At 43.0% G+C, this 18,329-nt stretch overlaps 1 protein-coding gene across 4 annotated transcripts in view; it reads left to right on the plus strand.

Annotated features, from left to right (window-relative positions):
- The window catches only part of BCAT1 (branched chain amino-acid transaminase 1, cytosolic), an 83,107-nt gene that overhangs the window by 17,776 nt on the left and 47,002 nt on the right, over positions 1-18,329 (plus strand). Inside the window, exons 1-3 of one of the 4 annotated variants that reach the window (XM_012732898.1) lie at positions 10,520-10,599; positions 11,244-11,583; positions 11,657-11,728. In XM_012732898.1, the coding sequence (XP_012588352.1) occupies positions 11,581-11,583; positions 11,657-11,728 (75 nt within the window). In that variant the 5' untranslated portion in view covers positions 10,520-10,599; positions 11,244-11,580. Of the gene's footprint in view, positions 1-10,466; positions 10,600-11,186; positions 11,584-11,656; positions 11,729-18,329 lie in introns of those variants that run through there. The other 3 variants (XM_004693207.2, XM_012732899.1, XM_012732897.1) reach the window with 3 other exon arrangements.

The following is an 18,329-nucleotide window of genomic DNA, read 5'->3' on the forward strand; positions in this document are numbered from 1 at the left end:
GGGGAGTAGCGGGCGGGTCAGGAGAGGTCTGCCGTGCCATGTGGTCACCCCCAGGGCAGGCGGGGATTGAACTTATGCGGAAGTGGCTTAGGCTTCTTTGTGCTGTGCTTTAACCCACTGCGCCACCAGGGAGGGCCTTCACACTTTTTTTTGACTGCATCCATCGGATGAGATCACTGCCGAGATAGAGCCTGGTCCACCCACAAGCAGTCAGTCCATTATCGGGGGTCATGACTGCTCCAGTGAATGTCAGGTTCAACAAGCATCTCTAATAAGCAGAATTCATGCCCTGGGGCCACAGGAAGGCTTGGAAAAGCAGTGCAGGTCAGACAAGTGCTGGAAAGCCAACTTCCAGGTCATATACCTCCAAGTCTTTCCCAAGCCTGGTGTAGATCAGGAAAATATCTAGGAGGGAGCATTTTGCCAGTTCCTTCCCACCTCCCCTTTCAGCATGTCATTTTTTCCCCACTGGACAAAAGAAAAGCTTTGTTTTCCTTCTCATCAAATTGCCCATCAAGCTACACAAACCCCCTAGTGCCCGAAGACATGGGCAGTGCCAACGAGGGAGTCAGTGAGACCCTCCCCAAGTTTCCGAAACCCACATCAGCCGCCAAGACTGTCTCCTTGCAATGTCTCTCCCACTGGGGGTGTATGGACATTTCATGGGGTGTTGCTATATAGTCTGAATTCAGCAGGAATTCAGACCACACAGCAGAAGTCAAGGCAACTTTTAAAGACTTCCCCTCTTCTATCCTCAGAGCAATGAAGATGGCAGGTCTTTCACTGTGCCCTGGGGTACCTGTATCTCATGCCCCTGCCTTATCTCGCCATATAATATTAGAGTAATGGAGGTTTCTAAAGAGTGTGTAACAGTTACATGAGGCATGCCTGGAGAAGTTCACCACCAGGAAGCGTGGTAGATTCTCTCATCTGGTCTGTGTGTCCATTGTACAACTGATGTGGCCACACAGGGGAGGAGTGAAAAATGCCAAGTTTACTTCTGACAGAATGACGCATCTTAAAGCAAAAGGGATTGGAGAGAAGTTAGTATTTTATATTTTCTTGGAAATATATTACACTCCCAGGAAAATATTTTTCAGTAACTCTTCAAGAGTTTTCTGTATTCCGAAATACCTCAAGGCAATTCTCTGTATTTGTAGAGCCTCATTCTTCATCCAAGCAACCAGAGATGGGAGATTGATAGTCTAGCCTTCGGCCTAGGATGTTTGGTTCTCTATTGAGCATGTGCAGACTCTTTGTTCTTGTTATAGCCCCTGAATAATAATCTAGCAAATATTCACAGAGCATTGGTTTCATATTAGTTATTAAATACTCCAGAGAAGATCTGAATTACACAAGAGGATATGTATAAGTTATATGCAAATGTAAGGGTCCTGAGCATCTCTGGATTTTGGTGTTCACGGGAATCTTGGGACTAATCTCTATTTTTCCTTTGGTGTAAATTGTCAACCAACCATCAACCACTCCCTTCTCATATTTTTGCTTACTGCCTACTTAATAAAATCAATTTACCTTAAAGGGAATATGTTGGGGTTTCTTTTGTAAATAAGGAACTTAACAAATACATCTGTCATGATTGTGGCGTGATATCCTTTCCTTTTGCTCAAAGTTGACTAATCTGCATGTATAAGCAGAACAGCTACTTGATTATTGGTGCCAAATAAATGTTCTTCCAAAACCATCCAGATAATGCTAGGGCTTTTAAAACATAAGCCTCATTGGATTAGAATTAGTTTCTCCTTCTCAGAAGTGGATCTATGATTCTATTTCTGTGAAAAGCCAAATTAGGCCCTCCCTGGTGGCGCAGCGGGTTAAAGCACTGCACTAAGAAGCTAAAGCCACTTTGGTATGAGTTCAGTCCCCACCCTGGAGGTGACCCACATGGTGTGGCAGACCTATCCTACCTGTCCGCTGCTCCCCTCAGCAGTGTACTTTGTCACTCTGCCTGTCCTGCTCCCCACTCTGTTCTGGTGAATCCTTTCACCACCCCTGTACCTCTGGCCTGTACCTCAGTTCTGTATGGACAAATAAGTAAATCTTAAAAAAAAAAAAACAGTCAAATTATAAGCTTCTATAAGCTTCATTTGTTTCCAATCATGAAATGGCATTTCTAATCTTCAGGTATCTATTTCCTTGTCCACCTGTCCCTTCATTTTAGGGCATGTAGGGGACACATTAAGGCTCCTGTATGCCCAGGAAAATGGGAACAAGAATGAGGAGAATGCAAGGAAGGGAGACACAGAATGAGAGGGCAGCCTAAGAGAGGTATTGCTCCAGGTCACTCAGAACCCTAGACTGAGCTTAGTGCCACCCGTGAAGTGCAACCTCTGGGGACTCAGGGGCGATGTAATAGGGATACAGTCTGAGGAAGGTGCTCTTAAGTGATTTTGTTGTTATTTTTGTGTTACAGTGTCATTACAAAGACCTACATGGCCAGCTTACTGCACATTCAGCTGTGTGGGTCCACTTATTGGGTACCCAAGGCCACAGAAGTAGCCTTTCCTTGACCAAAATGTCCTTAAGAAATGTGTGACTATTAGATCTAACATGTAGGAAAAATTAAGTGGTGCTTCTATTTAACTCACATGGGGTTACATGGGCCCCCATCAAGTGGTGATGCTGTCACAGGCTCTGGGCAGTTGGGGTTGGGGATGGGGGGGTCAGGGCGAGGGCATTTCTTCTGCCAAGGGCATTTCTTCACACACTCGACCTTTTCCAGCTGGTTGTGATTTGGGCCAGCTTACATGAGCTGGGTTAGAGAGATTTACAGATTATATCAGTGTGAATTTTTAATCTTTGTAAAAAGAACAACTGTCTATAAAAGACAAGCAAATAAATAAATGCAAATAAAAATTTGCAAGTAAAACAAATAAATGCAATTAAAAATGTTAAAGCTTTAAGACAGTATAAAGAAATTAATGGTAAACTAAAGAAACAAATCAAGATAGCTAATATTTTTCTCATTCTTATTACAAGGTCTCCATTATCCATACCCTGATTTCATCAGAACGGATGTGGAATTTTGATAAGATCAAGACGATTGTTTATATCTAGATCTACAGTCATTAATGATTACGTGGCCCTTGTATATTTTGGGTACTTAGCCAAGAATGGTAGAATAAAACCATAATTAGTAAGATACTTTCCAGTGCTAATTATTTTATGTTTACCCAGCCTCTTTTGTGTACTGCTTATTCGTTATTTCACAATCGCTAAACATATGTCAGGCTTGCAGGCTGTTTTGTTTAACCTGGTGTATAATCAACTATCAAACTTGGTGGCTTCAGTTAACACTATATGACCATCTCTCATGGTTGTGTAGATTTTCTGGGGTCAGGTGGGTAATTTTGGGCCTGGGCTGTCACTATGGTTTTAGTGGATACTCCGAAGGCTCAGCTGGGGTAGATGGTCAAGATAATCCTCTCATCAGGCTGAGACTGGATGTTGGCTGGATTGGTCATCTGAGGACCTGGGTAAGTGAGCTTGTACATGGTTTCTCCGTGGGGTTTGGGCTTCTTGCAGCAGGCTTATTTTCTGGAGATATAGTATCTAAGAGTCTTACAAAAGGAAAGAAGCAGAAACTGTCAGGCCAGATAAAGTGTACGCCCAGAATTGGAACAGCTTCACTTCTGTATTTTGTCTTTATTCCACAGTAATAGGCCCCACCCAGATTGAAAGGGTAGAGAAAATAAACTCTGTGCCCCAAGGTGGGGTTGAACAGAGAGCGTGTAAAGGAAGATCATGTACAGCCATCTTTGGAAGAACAGTCCAATCCTTGGGAAATATACGCTGTCACATGTGCTAACATATATACAGATAGGGGTGTGCCAATATAGAATTTGAACATTTGGCATGAGTCATAAAGGCAGGCAAGACCAGGTACCTTAGGGGATCAGAATTAATTAATTTACAGTCACTTGATCTTGCAAACTCAGTTAACGTCTCTGGAAAGTGATACAACAGAATGTACAGTGTGCCTGGAGGTCTATTGAGTGTTAGATAAGGAATTGAGTACCCAAGTGCCAAAAGATCATGACTGACCCAATGACAGATATGATTACATTTTGAGTTGTAATTGAGTATTTAGAAAGGCTTTTCAGAAAGAACATAGATTACAGCATGGAGAATGTGCTAGATGAGGGAGCAGGCAGAACTTCCAGGATTGAGCTGGAGAATACCTGGACGACTGTTCCCAGGAGCAATGAGAGCAAAGTAGGAACAGAGGGCCACTGGCTGGCTTGGCAACTTACTAAATGGGGTGAGAAGGGAAGGGGAAAATATTTTTGTGATTGATCTTTTGCAGACAATCGGTAAATATTTTTAAGGACCTGTTCTTATATCATCCTAAAGTCCTGATGAAAAGTGGTATGAAAATCACATTTTGTTATAAATCCTTTTTCTAGTTAAAACAAACAAAAGTTCATGTTAAGCAGAAAACATGAAAGCTGTCTTGATCATTGAAGCTAGTTAACTGTTAATAAGCTGGATTTTCAACATTACCCAAAAAGGTAATGTTGAAATCATAACCCTAGTGCCTCATTTGGGAATAAGTTCTTCGCAGATGCAAGCAAGTTAAAAAGAGGTCAGGCTGAATTAGTTGGGCCTCTGATCCATTATATCTGGTGACATAAGAAGAGGGAAACAGGACAGAGAGCAGAGAGGAGAGAACATAGCCACAAAGAGAAAGCCTGTGATCCCTCTCCCTTTCAGAGACTGAAGTGAGGCAGCCAAAAGCCAAAGAACACCAGGGCTACCAGAAGCTGGAAGAGCCAGGGAAGAATTCTTTCCTGCAGTTTTCCATGGAAAGATGGTCAATCTGGGGTTCCAGAACTGCAGACAGTGGACTTCTGTGCCCCTAAGTCACCAGGTTGTAGACTGTGTCATACTGCAACTCTAGACATATCACCACACAGAATCACTTGGTTAAAGAGGGCTTGACAGCAAATCAACCTAAGGGAGAGTTCTTCCATCAAGATTTCTTCTAGGCTCACCTTTCTGGAGATATGAGCTGGGGATTTTCAGGGCAGGTAAAAGCTACATTTTCATCTTTCCAATACCAAGCAGAAAATATGTAAGTAATAGGTGTGCAGTTTGTTTTTATGAACCAGAATGAAGCTTTTTAAAAACAAAACAGATGTTACATGAAAATAAAACCCAGAAGCCATAGATACACATTTTAAGTTTCTCCTCATACCATATTATTCTTTTCTTTTTTTTTAAAGTTTTATTTATGTATACAGAATTGGGGTACAGGCCAGAGGTGGAGAGTGGTGAGAGTATTCACCAAAGGCAGAACAGGGAGTAGGACAGGCAGATCTATGAAGTAATCTGCTGAGGAGAGCAGCGGGTGGGTCAGGAGACGTCTGCCATGCCCCGGCTGGGGATCGAACTCTCAGTGAAGTGGGAGCAGTGAGCTTCGTGGTGCTGCACTTCAACCTACTGCACCATCAGGGAGGGCCCTCATAACATAGTATTCTGATGACTAATATACCTTGACCCAATGCTACATGTAAGTGAAAAGCAATGGCCATTGTCTTAAATTGAAAAACAGAGATGTAACAATAGTGATTTAAGTCACTACCAGATGTTCATACACTTGCACCCTTTGTACATCTCCTTGTATTAAGTTTTTTTTCTGGTTTTAAGGTGAGGCTGAGAAGAGGTCAGTAATTTGCCAAGGTCGCAGAGCTTATACGTCATAGAACTAGGATACCAACCCTCAGCTCTGATCAAACATGATCTGTGGTTATTTATGTATTAATGCAATCTAAGTAACATCAAGCACATTACACATTCAGCTCCTTAGTCACACTAACCACATTTCAATTGCTTAATTTGAACCTGACTTTGTGGTTTCTGGTGCAGACATGGACCATTTCCATCATCCAGAAAACTCTATTGGAAAAACACTGGTCTAATCCTTTAATGGTCATAATACACGGACAGCCTGTGTGATAGCTGGTTGAAGAGAAAAAAGAAGAAAGAACACAGAGAACAGAGAAGATGGAAGGAGAAAGATTTTAGTTCAAAGGACAGAGGTTCCATGGAGAAAGGTGCCTATGTCAAGGGGGAGGAAGGGCTCTGAGGACTTTTTTTTTTTAAGATTTATTTACTTATTCATGCAGAACTGCGGTACAAGCCAGAGACACAGGGGCAATGAAAGGCATCACCAGAAACAGAGTGGGGAGCAGAACAAGCAGTTCAGTGAGATTCACTGCTGAGGGGAGCAGCAGGCGGGTCAGGAGAGGTCTGCCGCGCCATGTGGACCACCTCTGGGGCTAGGGATTGAACTTGCACTGAAGCAGCTGTGGCCAGCTTGCACTGCTGCATCCTAACCCACTGCCTTACCAGGGAGGGCCCTCTGAGGACATTTTGAACCTGTAGATTATAAACTTCTGCAGTTAAAATTCCAAAGCACATAAGGATGTACTTAAAAAAAAAAATGAGACAACTGCTATTAAATAGACAGTTGTTAAGATCCACCCTGTGCTTGTCTTTATATAAAGAAGGATTGCCAGGTGGACAAAATGAATATAATTTCCTGTCATTAAAAACTGGGACACTGTTATTCAAACAACTCATAATGGTGAGATAAGACCTTGACATTTTTGGGCCCTCCCTGGTGGCGCAGCAGGTTAAAGCACAGCACTAAGAAGCTAAAGCCACTTCAGCATGAGTTTGATTCCTGCCCTGGAGGTGACCACATGGCACGGCAGACCTCTCCTGACCTGCCCACTGCTCCCCTCAGCAGTGTACTTTGTCAGTCAGCCTGTTCCGCTCTCCACTCTGTCTCTGGTGAAGCCTCTCACCACTCCTGCACCTCTGGCCTGTACCCCAGTTCTGTAATGCATAAATAAACCTTTAAAAAAAATTGACGCTTTTGCAGCCAAGAGGTATATGGTCAGAATTAGATTTGCATTTGAGATGATTTCCCTGGTTGCTGTGGAGAGAAGGGCTTCAAGGGAAGTAAGGCTGGAGGCAGGGAGACTACAGGGAGGCTAGAGAATAACATGGCTGGGGGACCATTAGGGTACTCTGAGCTAGAATATCAGGGATTACCTGACCGTGCTTGAAGGATACCTTTTACATTTCTAGCTGGGGCAACTACATAGAGTAGAGATCAGGAACCTATCATCTGTAGACCAAATCCACCCGCCCCATTTTTGGAAAACAGTTCTATGGGGACTATAAATGGGGAGCTATGCCTGTTCTTCTACATGCTGCCTGGGGCGGCTTCTGCAGTACTGAGTAGGTACAGTAGAGACCATACAGCTCTCAACGTCTCACACTTTCTCTCTGATACTGATATCTAGTTTTGAAATATAAATTTTTTATTGCCTGTCAACCAGAGAGATGATGATTCCTTACATTTATGGAGGAATTAAGATTTTCCAGGTAAGGCTCTATGTCACTTGCATATTTCACCTGGGTAGTAGTCATCCATCCTAGCTGGCAATCAGAAAGTGTTGCAACTGTCCCCTCTGACAGATAAGAAAACCAAGTACAGAAAAGACGTTCTTGTTTGCACCCTTTGCTTCAGTTACCACTGACTTGCCAGGGATTCATCAAATGTTTACCTTAATCCAGAATTCTCCTTGGAGCTCAGAAAGACATGCCCCAAAAGGCCACTCCAGAGGCAGCTCAAAACGGCTCCCATACTCCTCCTGGTCTCCTCAGAGCATACCGTCTGCAGCTTTCCATTTTCCAGCCACTATCACCCATCTGAGGAGCCGAACTGCGGGGCATCTTACTCTCCCTTCTTTGATGCCCAGCCCATCTAAAGCTTGCTGAACCTGGCTGCTTCTCCCCATCAATGTCACCTGCCACGTCCAACATATTAATGGTCATCACACATGCAACAGCTCGAGCCCATCTCATCATCTCATATGGGTTTTGTAATAATTTCCTCGTAGATCAATCTCCCCGCACCAGGACTTCCTCCTCTGGTCTCCAAAGAGCAGAGCACACTTCAAGCCCATCAGCCCTCCACCCCCATGCCCTACCAACCCTAACCTTCCGGTAGTTCTTTTCTTGTTTCTAGGATTCTCTAAGCCCTTTCACAGTATTTTACACTGCTTCATTGGTTTTGAGTTATTTTACAGATAAGTGATAGAAGTCCACATAATTCCTATGGCTAGACATGCAAATAAATCTCAAGCTCGGAGTTCAACAAACCTAACCTGGAAGAAGTCTGCTTCATGTCTGTTTGCAAATTCACTTTACTCTTCCTGACCCAGAAATGTGTCTGCCTTTAGACTACTTCTAACATCTGCCTGGTCCTTCATAAACTGAGTTAAATAAGCTATAACAGGACTGTGAATTCTCTATGAGGCACTGCAAGTTTGGCCCTCCTCTGCCTTCCCAGTCTCCCTGGGCTGACTCCCTCCGCCTGTGTCTACTGAAGCCTCTGGCTCAGGTTTGGTTCTTTGTAAGTACCATGTTTCTTCCCCTCTCTGAAAGGCCCTTTCACTGTTATTCTGGAGGTTCTTACTTTGGGATATGTATCTATCTATCCATATATATGGATCCTTCAGATCTCTGCTCAAGAATCCCTTGCAGGAAATTCTCCCTAGGCTATTCTGGGTCAGCTACATTGCATTATTAGAGGTGCTTAAAGCACAGGTAGCATTTATTAGATTTGCAATTTTACCTTTTGGGATAAGTTAATGCTTTTAACACAAGTAGTATTTTTTCTTCTATCAGTCTTTCTCTGGAACCTGGAGACTCCACCTCACACACTTCACAAGTGTCACACACATAATAAATGTTTGAGACAAGTGTCACACACATAATAAATGTTTTGACTGTAGGTGTTGCTTGCTTAAGACAGGTGCGCTTATATTTGGGTATCTTCAGCATGGTGTGCAGGGGCCCAAGTACAATGGCCAATCACCAACTGCAAAGTCTTGGAGGCAGAAACTGTATTTACAGTTGGAAAATCTACCCTAATGTAATTAAGGTCAATGCGCTGGACAAAAACAAACAAACAAAAAACTTTGGGTCAAGTAAAATGAAGGCTATTAGGAAGCTGGTTTAGGTAGAATAATTAGATGGAAGTCAACTGATAGTCCCTTGAAAGGGGAGGAAATGGAAGCAGTACAGACAGCTGTCTCTAAAGGAAGGTGGAATCAAGGTAATTCTCTTATATCATACATGTTTTTTCAACTGTAAAGGGAGGACCTACAGGTACCATTTTAAATAGCAAGAAAATTGGAGTTATGTTGAGTCTGCTTTTTAGAACAGGCTTTCATCAGTCTTTCCCAATGCACATAAATTTATAACTCTTTAGGGGTGCTTATTCTTAGCTCTAGAATTTATTTGACCTGTACTTAAATACTTTAAAATATGATTTTACATGTGTTAAATAAAAGAATTTTGGTTTCAGCAACCATGGTCACTCTTTGATGCTGCAGAACCTGGAGACTCCACCTCAGACTTAGAGGCTTTTTATGACTTGTATAAAAGGGCAGGAAGAAGGGAGAAGAGAATGTTCTTTTCCAAGCTGATAAGATTAGAGCTAGCTATATTGTCTTTAGGACCATATGAAATCAGCTCTAAAATCATGCTGAATTTAACCACTTTCACCCAGAATAAACTGCCCTCTCCATGTTCCAAGATCAAGTCAGTCCAAGTGACTGCTCCCTATTCATTTTAAAAGAGCCAAAGTCTCATATTTCTGCCTGATTTTGTTCTGGGAGAAGACAGCAGAGCATACAAGAGTTGTATCAGTCTTCCCTTTTCCTACCAAAAGGAGAGGAATTTCAACCTCTCCTTTTGGACCCTTTTGGACACTTCCTCGGACCTTTTCTAGATATTGCTAAACTGCCAAACACAGTTCAGAGTTCTTCAAGGTCAATTGAACACCCAAACAATGAATATTGGGCCAGACTTTTCTAAGTAGTGTTGAAGTCTTTGGGTAGAAACAGATTTCAGGGGATGAGAGCCTGGTAGCCCCACAAAAGCCCATTATAAAGCTGACTTGGATGGATGGCATACAGAAATCTAAACTTCGGATTTACCTACTCTCCCTTAAGTTTGTACGAGCAGAATGGGGGAGGGGAGTGGTTGTGGCGGAACCCAAAGCACAATGGCCAATTGCTGGCTGCAATGTCTTGGAGGTAGAAACTGCCTTTGTCGATGGAAAACCTGCCCTAAGTATAATTAATTTCCCGCAAGTGGCCGTGCCTTTCTGGGTTGCTCACCCAAGAGTACTTTGCTAAAGAATGATACTCGCGCAGTGCCTGAGCTTGGAAAGGCGCTTGCTCCTGGCGCGCACTCTCGGGCCCTGCGCGGACCTCGTGGCAGGGACAGCGGCTTGAGTTTTCCCATCTGAAGAACGGCTGGAACCAGCTAGACGCTCTGTCCGCAGGGATGCTGGAAGAGTTGCGCCTAGCCCTGGCGCGGGGCTCCGGGCGGTGGCAGGCGGCACAGCGCGGGCTGTGCGCCGGGGCTTGGCCGAGTCGCCCGCTTTTGCGCCCAACAGTCCGCTGCGTACAGCCGCCTCTCTCCGCAGCCCTGCGCTCGCGGAGCCTCCCTATGGCCAGCTCTTTACGCGTCGCCGAGACCCTCGCCCACCAGGTACTTCCAGCCCCCGCATCTGCAGAAGGGCGGCGGATTGGCGGACCCCAGCTCCCAGAAAAGGGCTGGCCGGGCCCGGGGCTTTGCTGCGGTTTCCTGCACCATCTTCTTTAACCTCGCACTGTCATTCTCTTCCACCCGGGCTTCTCCTCCCCCTCCCCCAGCCTTGCCCCAAATCTGGCGTCCTAGCTTGTGACCTCTGCCCAAGTGGTCCCTGCCTGCCTGGTGGTGAGGGAGGCTCTGAATCCCACCGGGACGTGAGGGTCGCCATGGAAGCCGCTTTGGGGGAGGAGGCGGGAGTGGAATTTCTGGGCTTCCAGAACTGACAGTCATATCCTGCGTGCCTTCGCCTCCCCAAAATATTTTGACCGCAGCCTTCTGCCTCCTTGGATCTTTTTCTTCCTCCCCTTCTCCCCCGTAGTAATTTAGCAGAATAAGCTGGTGTGTGTGTGCGTGTGTGTGTGTATACGCACGCGCGCGCACCTTTTCCCAATCGTCCTGCTTTCTTTGTGTCACTAAATAGCGCTTAAATGACAACCTAGACCAAGAGATTTTGCCTTTAATTTGTGGGGTTTGATATGTCTGCATTGCACGACCCCGCCGTTGGAGAAAATGGTTCACTCTGGTCCGGATTCTTTTTCCAGGCTCGCTATTGTGCGCGCGTGATTGACAAGACCACGAGGCTGAGCGCGCCCGGGAGATTTTTCTATAAATGGCTTAAAACCCTAGTCTAGACTATTTACTCGGATATACGGAAGACAATCGCCTTCTGTTCTTGGCTGGTGAACCCTGGCTCTGAGGGCTAACCTGGAACTTAACCAGTCTGCCCTCGGCCAGCGGTGGAGCACAGAAACCGCAGCGACCTCGGGCTGAGAAGAAAGGCGAGGGCCGCACTCCCACGGCGCTGGGTTCCGGGCTGCCGCCTGGGTGTTTGAGCTCCTTTTCCTGTTTGCTTGGTACCAGAGCCGAGCGCACGGTGTAATGGTGAGTGATAGGGGGTACCCTCGTCCCCAGTAACCCACCAAGCTTTACTTAATGGGTTTACTTCTTCTTTAAGGACTGCAATAACGGATGCTTGGCGGAATGTGCTGGAGAAGGAGGATCAAAAGAGGTGGTGGAGACCTTTAAGGTAAGCTTTTTGCTAGTGGAGACCTTTAAGGTAAGCTTTTTGCTAGAGGCTAAATGACAGCAGTTCACTGACTAAATCCATTTCTTTGTGAGAGTTGGGGTACTTTTTTTTTTTTTTTTACAGGGGGGTTATTCAGTATTTAGTTCTGCTGCCATGTGTTTGAAATTCCACCCACAGGGAGAAGAATTATTGGGGTAATATAAGTACAGTCATCACATCAAAGACTACCTGACACTAATTGCTTATCTCATTTTATAAATGATACATTTTTTCCCATAAAATAATCAATTTGTGAATATTAACCTCGAGGTTTATCTGATTGTATAAAACTTTCTTAACATTTTTTCTTTAAGCAGTGCCTAACATTTTCAAGTAAAAGTGCTTTTTCTTCTGAAAAGTGGGATTAATATGTATTAAATAATTTTATACTTCAAGGAATAGTGAGGAGCAATAAGAATCTTATTAAAATGCAATGGAAATTATAAAAAATATAAATATAAGGGGCACTATTATTGTCTCTATAAATAAACCATTTTCCCCCTTCACCATGGAGGGTTTTGTTTCTCTCTTTATGCCTCAGTCTGCCCTCCTGCTGCCTCCTCAGTCACTGTCAATTGTCATCCACAGCACAGAGTGTCCTAATGACCTCACATCCTGGCAGGGTTCAGAAAGGGGGAGAACTTGACTCATCAATTGCATATACACACAGATACTCACACACATACAGACTCTCACACACACACTCAGGTTTTGCTATGTGCCAGAGTCTGTGCTGGGTATTAACAATTCAAAGTTAAATTCAAGATAAGGTCTCTGCTCTAAAAATTGAAACTAAAGAAAACAAACTAACAAAAACAACCAAAAAATGGAGTAATTTTCTTCCTAAAATAATTTTGTGGGTTTTGTCTGTATTCTTCTTAGTCCTTTAAAAAGCAATAACTCTGCTAGTCTGTAAAGGCTAAGCACTGATACCTTTTGGGGATTCAGATATTGAGGGTCTCTGAAAGAATAAGTTAAGAAGGATGTTCCTACTTGAGCATTCCTAAGTGTCATCTTATATAATGAGTAAGTTCCTCAATATAAATAAATACATTTTTTTTCTAAAAAGGCTCTACTCTTAGATTATTTTTTTTTTGCAAAATGAAAAATTAAATGATAATAATCTCCTCTATATTGATTTAGATTTCTATATATTAGATTTTCACTAAAGGGGTGATGTACTAACATTCTGTTCTGGTGTATTACATATCAAAATGGGAGCTGTAATAGTAGTTGTATTCACAGCCCATCTGTGCAAGGCACATGAAAATGAAATCAATAACTTGGGAGGGAAAGCTGATAGCTTTTCTAGAGGACCATCTTGCTCTTAATGCATTCTTTTCTCTCTTGTTTGATCAACCCATGTATAATTTTTAAATTGCCTTTTGGGTTTCTCATGGGTAGTTTTTATATGGCTCCATCCCTGAATTTTGATGCATTCATGCTAAAGGGAAGATGCCATATCCAACAAGGTCCAACAATGAGATACCTTGTGTTTCTATCCTGGGGCGTTTTTTTTTTTGGACTCCAGATTCTTCTTTGATCAAAAGTAATGAGCCCTTTCTCTTTAAATTCATTCTGCTATGTAGACCCCCAGAGAATGTGACACCCCGAATCAGACATTCTCTTCTTTGATGCCTTCTTATTATATTTTAGAAGCATCTCTAAAAGATAACAAATATAGTTCCTTGCAAGAAAAATGCAATACTTGTAGAACAGAATTATGCAGTTTTGGATGCAGAGGCCATGCAGTGGTCATCTTCCAGACATTTAATTTATGGTCATGTAGAAAAGCACAGGTGTGATGCTGAGTGGTGAACTGGATGACGTTGGCTACAGTAGTTCTCAGGTGCTGTCATCCAAGGTGGGCTTTACCTACTGTGGGCTTCTCCATTTTTGAGCAAATGGTTACCCAAAGGTTGGTGAGGAGATTGTTGGTTTTAATTTGCCCTGTTTTTCATTAGTAATTCATAATTCAGTCATTGCAGTCTTCCAAATTTTTCTACGAACATATGGTATGACTTTGAAATCACCAGAGAACATGGAGGATCAATTGAAAAAAGACACTAATGATGCAGGAATAGTACAACTTTATAAGTACCGTTATTTTTACCCATGTTCGGAAAGGAAATGTAGAGCAAGAAAATGGTTTTTAAAAGCATGATAAAAATCGTCCAGTGTTACCAGTAGAAGTGGCAGGAAGAAAATGAGGTGAGTGTGGAGTGTCTGCAGCCAAGTGTTAGTTTTGCTGTCCCCAATCCTTGTCAGATTGATGCATGGAAACAAGACTGCTTAAGGGTTGATCGGTGTTTAGGTGCTGGCTAATGTGCACCCTCAATACAACACAGCCATGTTTTTTGTTAACAAAGCCAGATTTTGTCTGCAGGAAAGGTTGCTGCAGTCTGTTTACATTCCAGCCTGCCTTGCAGCCAGGGTGACCCTGTTGATGCTTCCTAGCCACTAAACACTGTAGAGATTCCTGGGGCGGTTCACTTCTGTGGTCAAAGGAACAGGCATATAGGATGGTGCCTTTTCTTCTCCTTTCTTTGAAACAGGATTAGTTTGCTAGAGTGGAAGCTATAACTATAACCATCTTTTTTTGACCCTGAGGAAAGAAAATCACAGACCTTGACATTATGGTGTTGCCAGACTTAATTCCTCTAGACTTGTTATGTGAGAAAACCACTCCAATTTGTTTTTGATTTACTTGCTGCTGAATGCACTGTTAAATGATACGTAAAAGGTTTATGCAAAAACATAATTGAAAGTAGACCTGAAAAAGGCAGTTTTGCCATACATGGGGTCTTTGATTTTTGGGCTAAAATGTTTGGACAGAATATGTAGCCATTGTGCTATGCATGGACCCTGGAGGTCATGATCAAACATGTGGTTATATTCATGAGGATTATAGGGAAGAGACATAGGAAATTCACGACTAGGGTGTGGTTGAAAGTGATGCGTAAGATATATTAAAGAGAGACGTGAAAGTACAAGTATCTCACTTCAGTGACTGACTTGACAAAGCAAGGTTGGAAGAACATTGTGAGAATGATCTATGACCTTGAAAGCAAGAAGGATGCAAAGAAAATACAGGAAAAGGCACCATGAATTTGTTAAAGGAGCTTATTTCTGAGAAGTAGGACTTCATTGCCAGGTATAGATTTTTGTTTTGTTTTGTTTTGTTTTTCATTGTTCTCCCCTTTTGTCCAGTAGAATTTTAAAATAAAGTAATAAATATATTTTATTTTTAATTAATAAGGCTTAAGAAGTAGAAAGGAAGGTGATACCAGAAATAGGCACCTAGTTTGGAAGGAAATATTACATGTTTCCTTTTAGTTGAATTGATTTGACATCAGCAAGGTCACAGGATTACTGAAGAGTACACAGTGTCAGAATTCACAGATCCCTGCAACTTGAATCTCATAAGCCAGTGACTCTCAGCCCTTCCCACGATAGGAATGCTCTGTGGAACTTGGAGCCCACTCCCGGGTGGACTTTTCATGCACTGATTGTAGGTTGGGTGTGCACAATGTCATGAACTCAACAGCTAACACGGAGAACTTTTCCTTTCCAAGAAGATGGGGGGTGGGGTCGGGGTGGATGGGGAGGTGTGATGGTCAGCTCTGACAGTGCATTTAGAATCATTTGGGTAGCTTAAAAGCAAATAGCAGACCACCCCTCACCCAATCTCTTTGAGATTCTGGTTCTGGAATGGAGTCCAGAGAGTACTTTTAAATCCCTCTCAGTTGAATCGAGGTTGAAAAGCTCTGATGCAGAGGGGCCAGTGTAGATGCTCAGGGAAGAAGCTCAGAATTCCCAGATTCCTGCATTTTTACCACTGGTTACAGTGGCTAAAGTATCCCCCTCAGTCTCCCTGCTGTGTTCCTTTTTATACCTTTCACACAGCAGGAAATCACAGTAAGGTGGTCACACAATCAGTAGTATCCTTAGGCGCCTTCACACTGCCCGGAAAGGGGAGATAAGCTGGAGTGCCTTGAATTGCCAGAAGAACTGTGATACAATTCCTGAGACATAAGGGGTGTGGGGTGAAATCTTGGCTGCACATCTGGAGGTTGGTGTTTGATGGTCTCTTGGTCCTCAAAGACTTTTCCCTTTTCCAAAGCCACAATGCCTCTGAGCATTTATCTTCCTTCATCCACACCATTTCTACCTCATTGCCTCATTCGCACTGTGCTCTTTGCTGTTTCTTGAGCACGCTGATCATGTTCCCACCTCACTGTCTTTGCACTGTTTCTTTGGCCTGGAATTCTTTGCTCCTTGATACCTGTTTGGCCTGCCTCCTTCATTCAAGGTCACTCCAATGTCAGCCTTACTTTTTCTAACAAGCCTTCTCTTTCCCACGCTTTCCCTTTTGCACCTTCAGTTTTTACAGCATCCGTCATCCCTACTATGTATGTGTTGATGTGATTCCTCCTGTGCTCATGTAGAGCAGCACCTAAGCCCTGGGCTGCTGGAGCCAACAGCCACTGAGTGAACATGAAGGCGGGTATTCAGAATAACAAAGTAGATGAGGAAGAAAGGAAGAAGGAGTCATCCTACAGGTGTCTGATATGAGGGAAAGCCTCAAGGTCTTGTTTGTTTAAACATTCTTTTTTAAAAAAAATACATTTATTCATACAGAACTGGGGTACAGGCCAGAGGTGTGGTGGGTGAGAGGATTCACCAGAGACAGAGTGGGGAGCAGAACAGGCCATCTGACAAAGTACACTGCTGAAGGGAGCAGTGGGCGGGCCAGAGGAGGTCTGCCGCACCATGTGGGTCAGCTCCCTGGCTGGGATTGAACTCATACTGCAGTGGCTTTGGAGATCTTCATAATGCAGTGCTTTAACCCATTGTGCCACTAGGGAGAGTCCTAAAACATTCTTAAGTAAATTGTCACCAAAATAAAGTCTACACCCCAATGTCTATGGGTTTCCCTCAGGCAGATTATGGAAGTGCTTACAGATCCTTCAAGATAATGTGCTTATTGCCTTCCTATTGATTAACTCATGGAATAGACTAGCTAATGAGAGGAATAGCAGCGAGGATCACCTTTTCCTTTCCTTTTGCAAAACCAAGCCTTCCATACCATTGTTTGTTATTGAAAAAAAAGTTGAGGTCTACAACTTGGTAAAAGTTAAGTTATAACCCCAATTCACCAAGTTCTCACCCCTTCTCTCACACTCTGCTCTACATTTTCACCTTTTCTCACCTTTCTGTTTTTGTCTATTAGCTCTCTATTTACCAAGAAACTTTCCTTAGTTGTCTTAGTAATGAAACCTTCCACAGTGTCTGTTTCACTATATCGATATGGTTCAAGAATTTGCTTAGCCCAAACCCTCCCCCACCCCCAAGCTCTATAACAAAGTAAAGGAAATTAGAAGTGCTTCACTGTGCAAACACACCGGGGAGCCATTCATCATCCTAAAAGATTGTGTTGGAATTGTACTCACTTGAACTCATCATGGCCAACTTCTCCCCATGAGTCAGTCATTTCTTAGGAACTGCGTCTGAAATCTGACAAACATTAGTTTAGTATTTAAGAGAATTTTTACCATCACATTTGCAGGGCACGGTCTTTCAAAACCTGTGGCTCATCAGCTTTCCACTGCATAGTGGGAATAAATACATGGGAAGAAGCTGACACAATTGCCCTCCTGGCTAGACCAGCTTTGGTGCACAGGGTGATGAATTAACTGCAAATACTCAAGTCCTGAGTAAATAGTATAGAAGGACTGGAAAACTTCTAGGCTTCAGGACCATCAGGTTTCTGTCACTGGTGGACTATGGCATCATTGAAAAAGTAAAAGAATGGTGTGATATAGTCCAATAAAATTTCATTTACAAAACAGGCTGGCACCTGCAAAAGGCCTACAGATGATTTTGGCCAATGTCTTACCTGGTTTAGAGGATAAAGGGAGAGAAATAGAATTCAAACCAATTTACCTAGAATATATTCCTTTAAATCAATTCTTTTTTTTTTTTTTTTTTTTTTTTTTGCACTAGGCAAAAGGTTTTAAGTTGACTTACTTACTTGGATTAGTGGTAGAAAAACATCCAAAACATCCATTTCTTCCAATTCCTCATTTTATTGTGTATCACAAAGAAGCATTGCTAAACTACCCTTAAAATTATAGTAGTGTGCTCTCCTTAATGCCTGCTGTTTGATCGCAATGTGATCATTCTGGTTGTTTCAGAATATATTTCCAACCCTAAAAATTACTTCTAAAATAAAATAATATGGCTAAAACAACTGTAAGGTAGTGACTTAATCAGAATTAGTGAGATCCCTGAAAAAATATAAGAGCTGATGATGCAAAGTGATGTTCTATGACTGATTTTGGGTGAGGTGAGGGCTTCTGTGTATGTAAAACAGTGAAGTTTCACCTCTTTCTAACCCCTCAACAGGTGCAAGTTGGCCCTGGCTTATGTTGGTTTTTACTGGTCAGAAAGCTCCTTCCTCTGTTTTCTGTCTGCGTTTTGTGGCTGTTATCCAGGTAGTGCTGGTGGTGCCAGAGCTTCGCACACTCATATGTTTGGCCATTTCTGTGGGCAAGCTGGC

The sequence above is a fragment of the Condylura cristata genome, unplaced genomic scaffold (assembly GCF_000260355.1).
Source record: "Condylura cristata isolate star-nosed mole 26May11 unplaced genomic scaffold, ConCri1.0 scaffold00036, whole genome shotgun sequence".
In the NCBI taxonomy this organism is placed as follows: domain Eukaryota; kingdom Metazoa; phylum Chordata; class Mammalia; order Eulipotyphla; family Talpidae; genus Condylura; species Condylura cristata.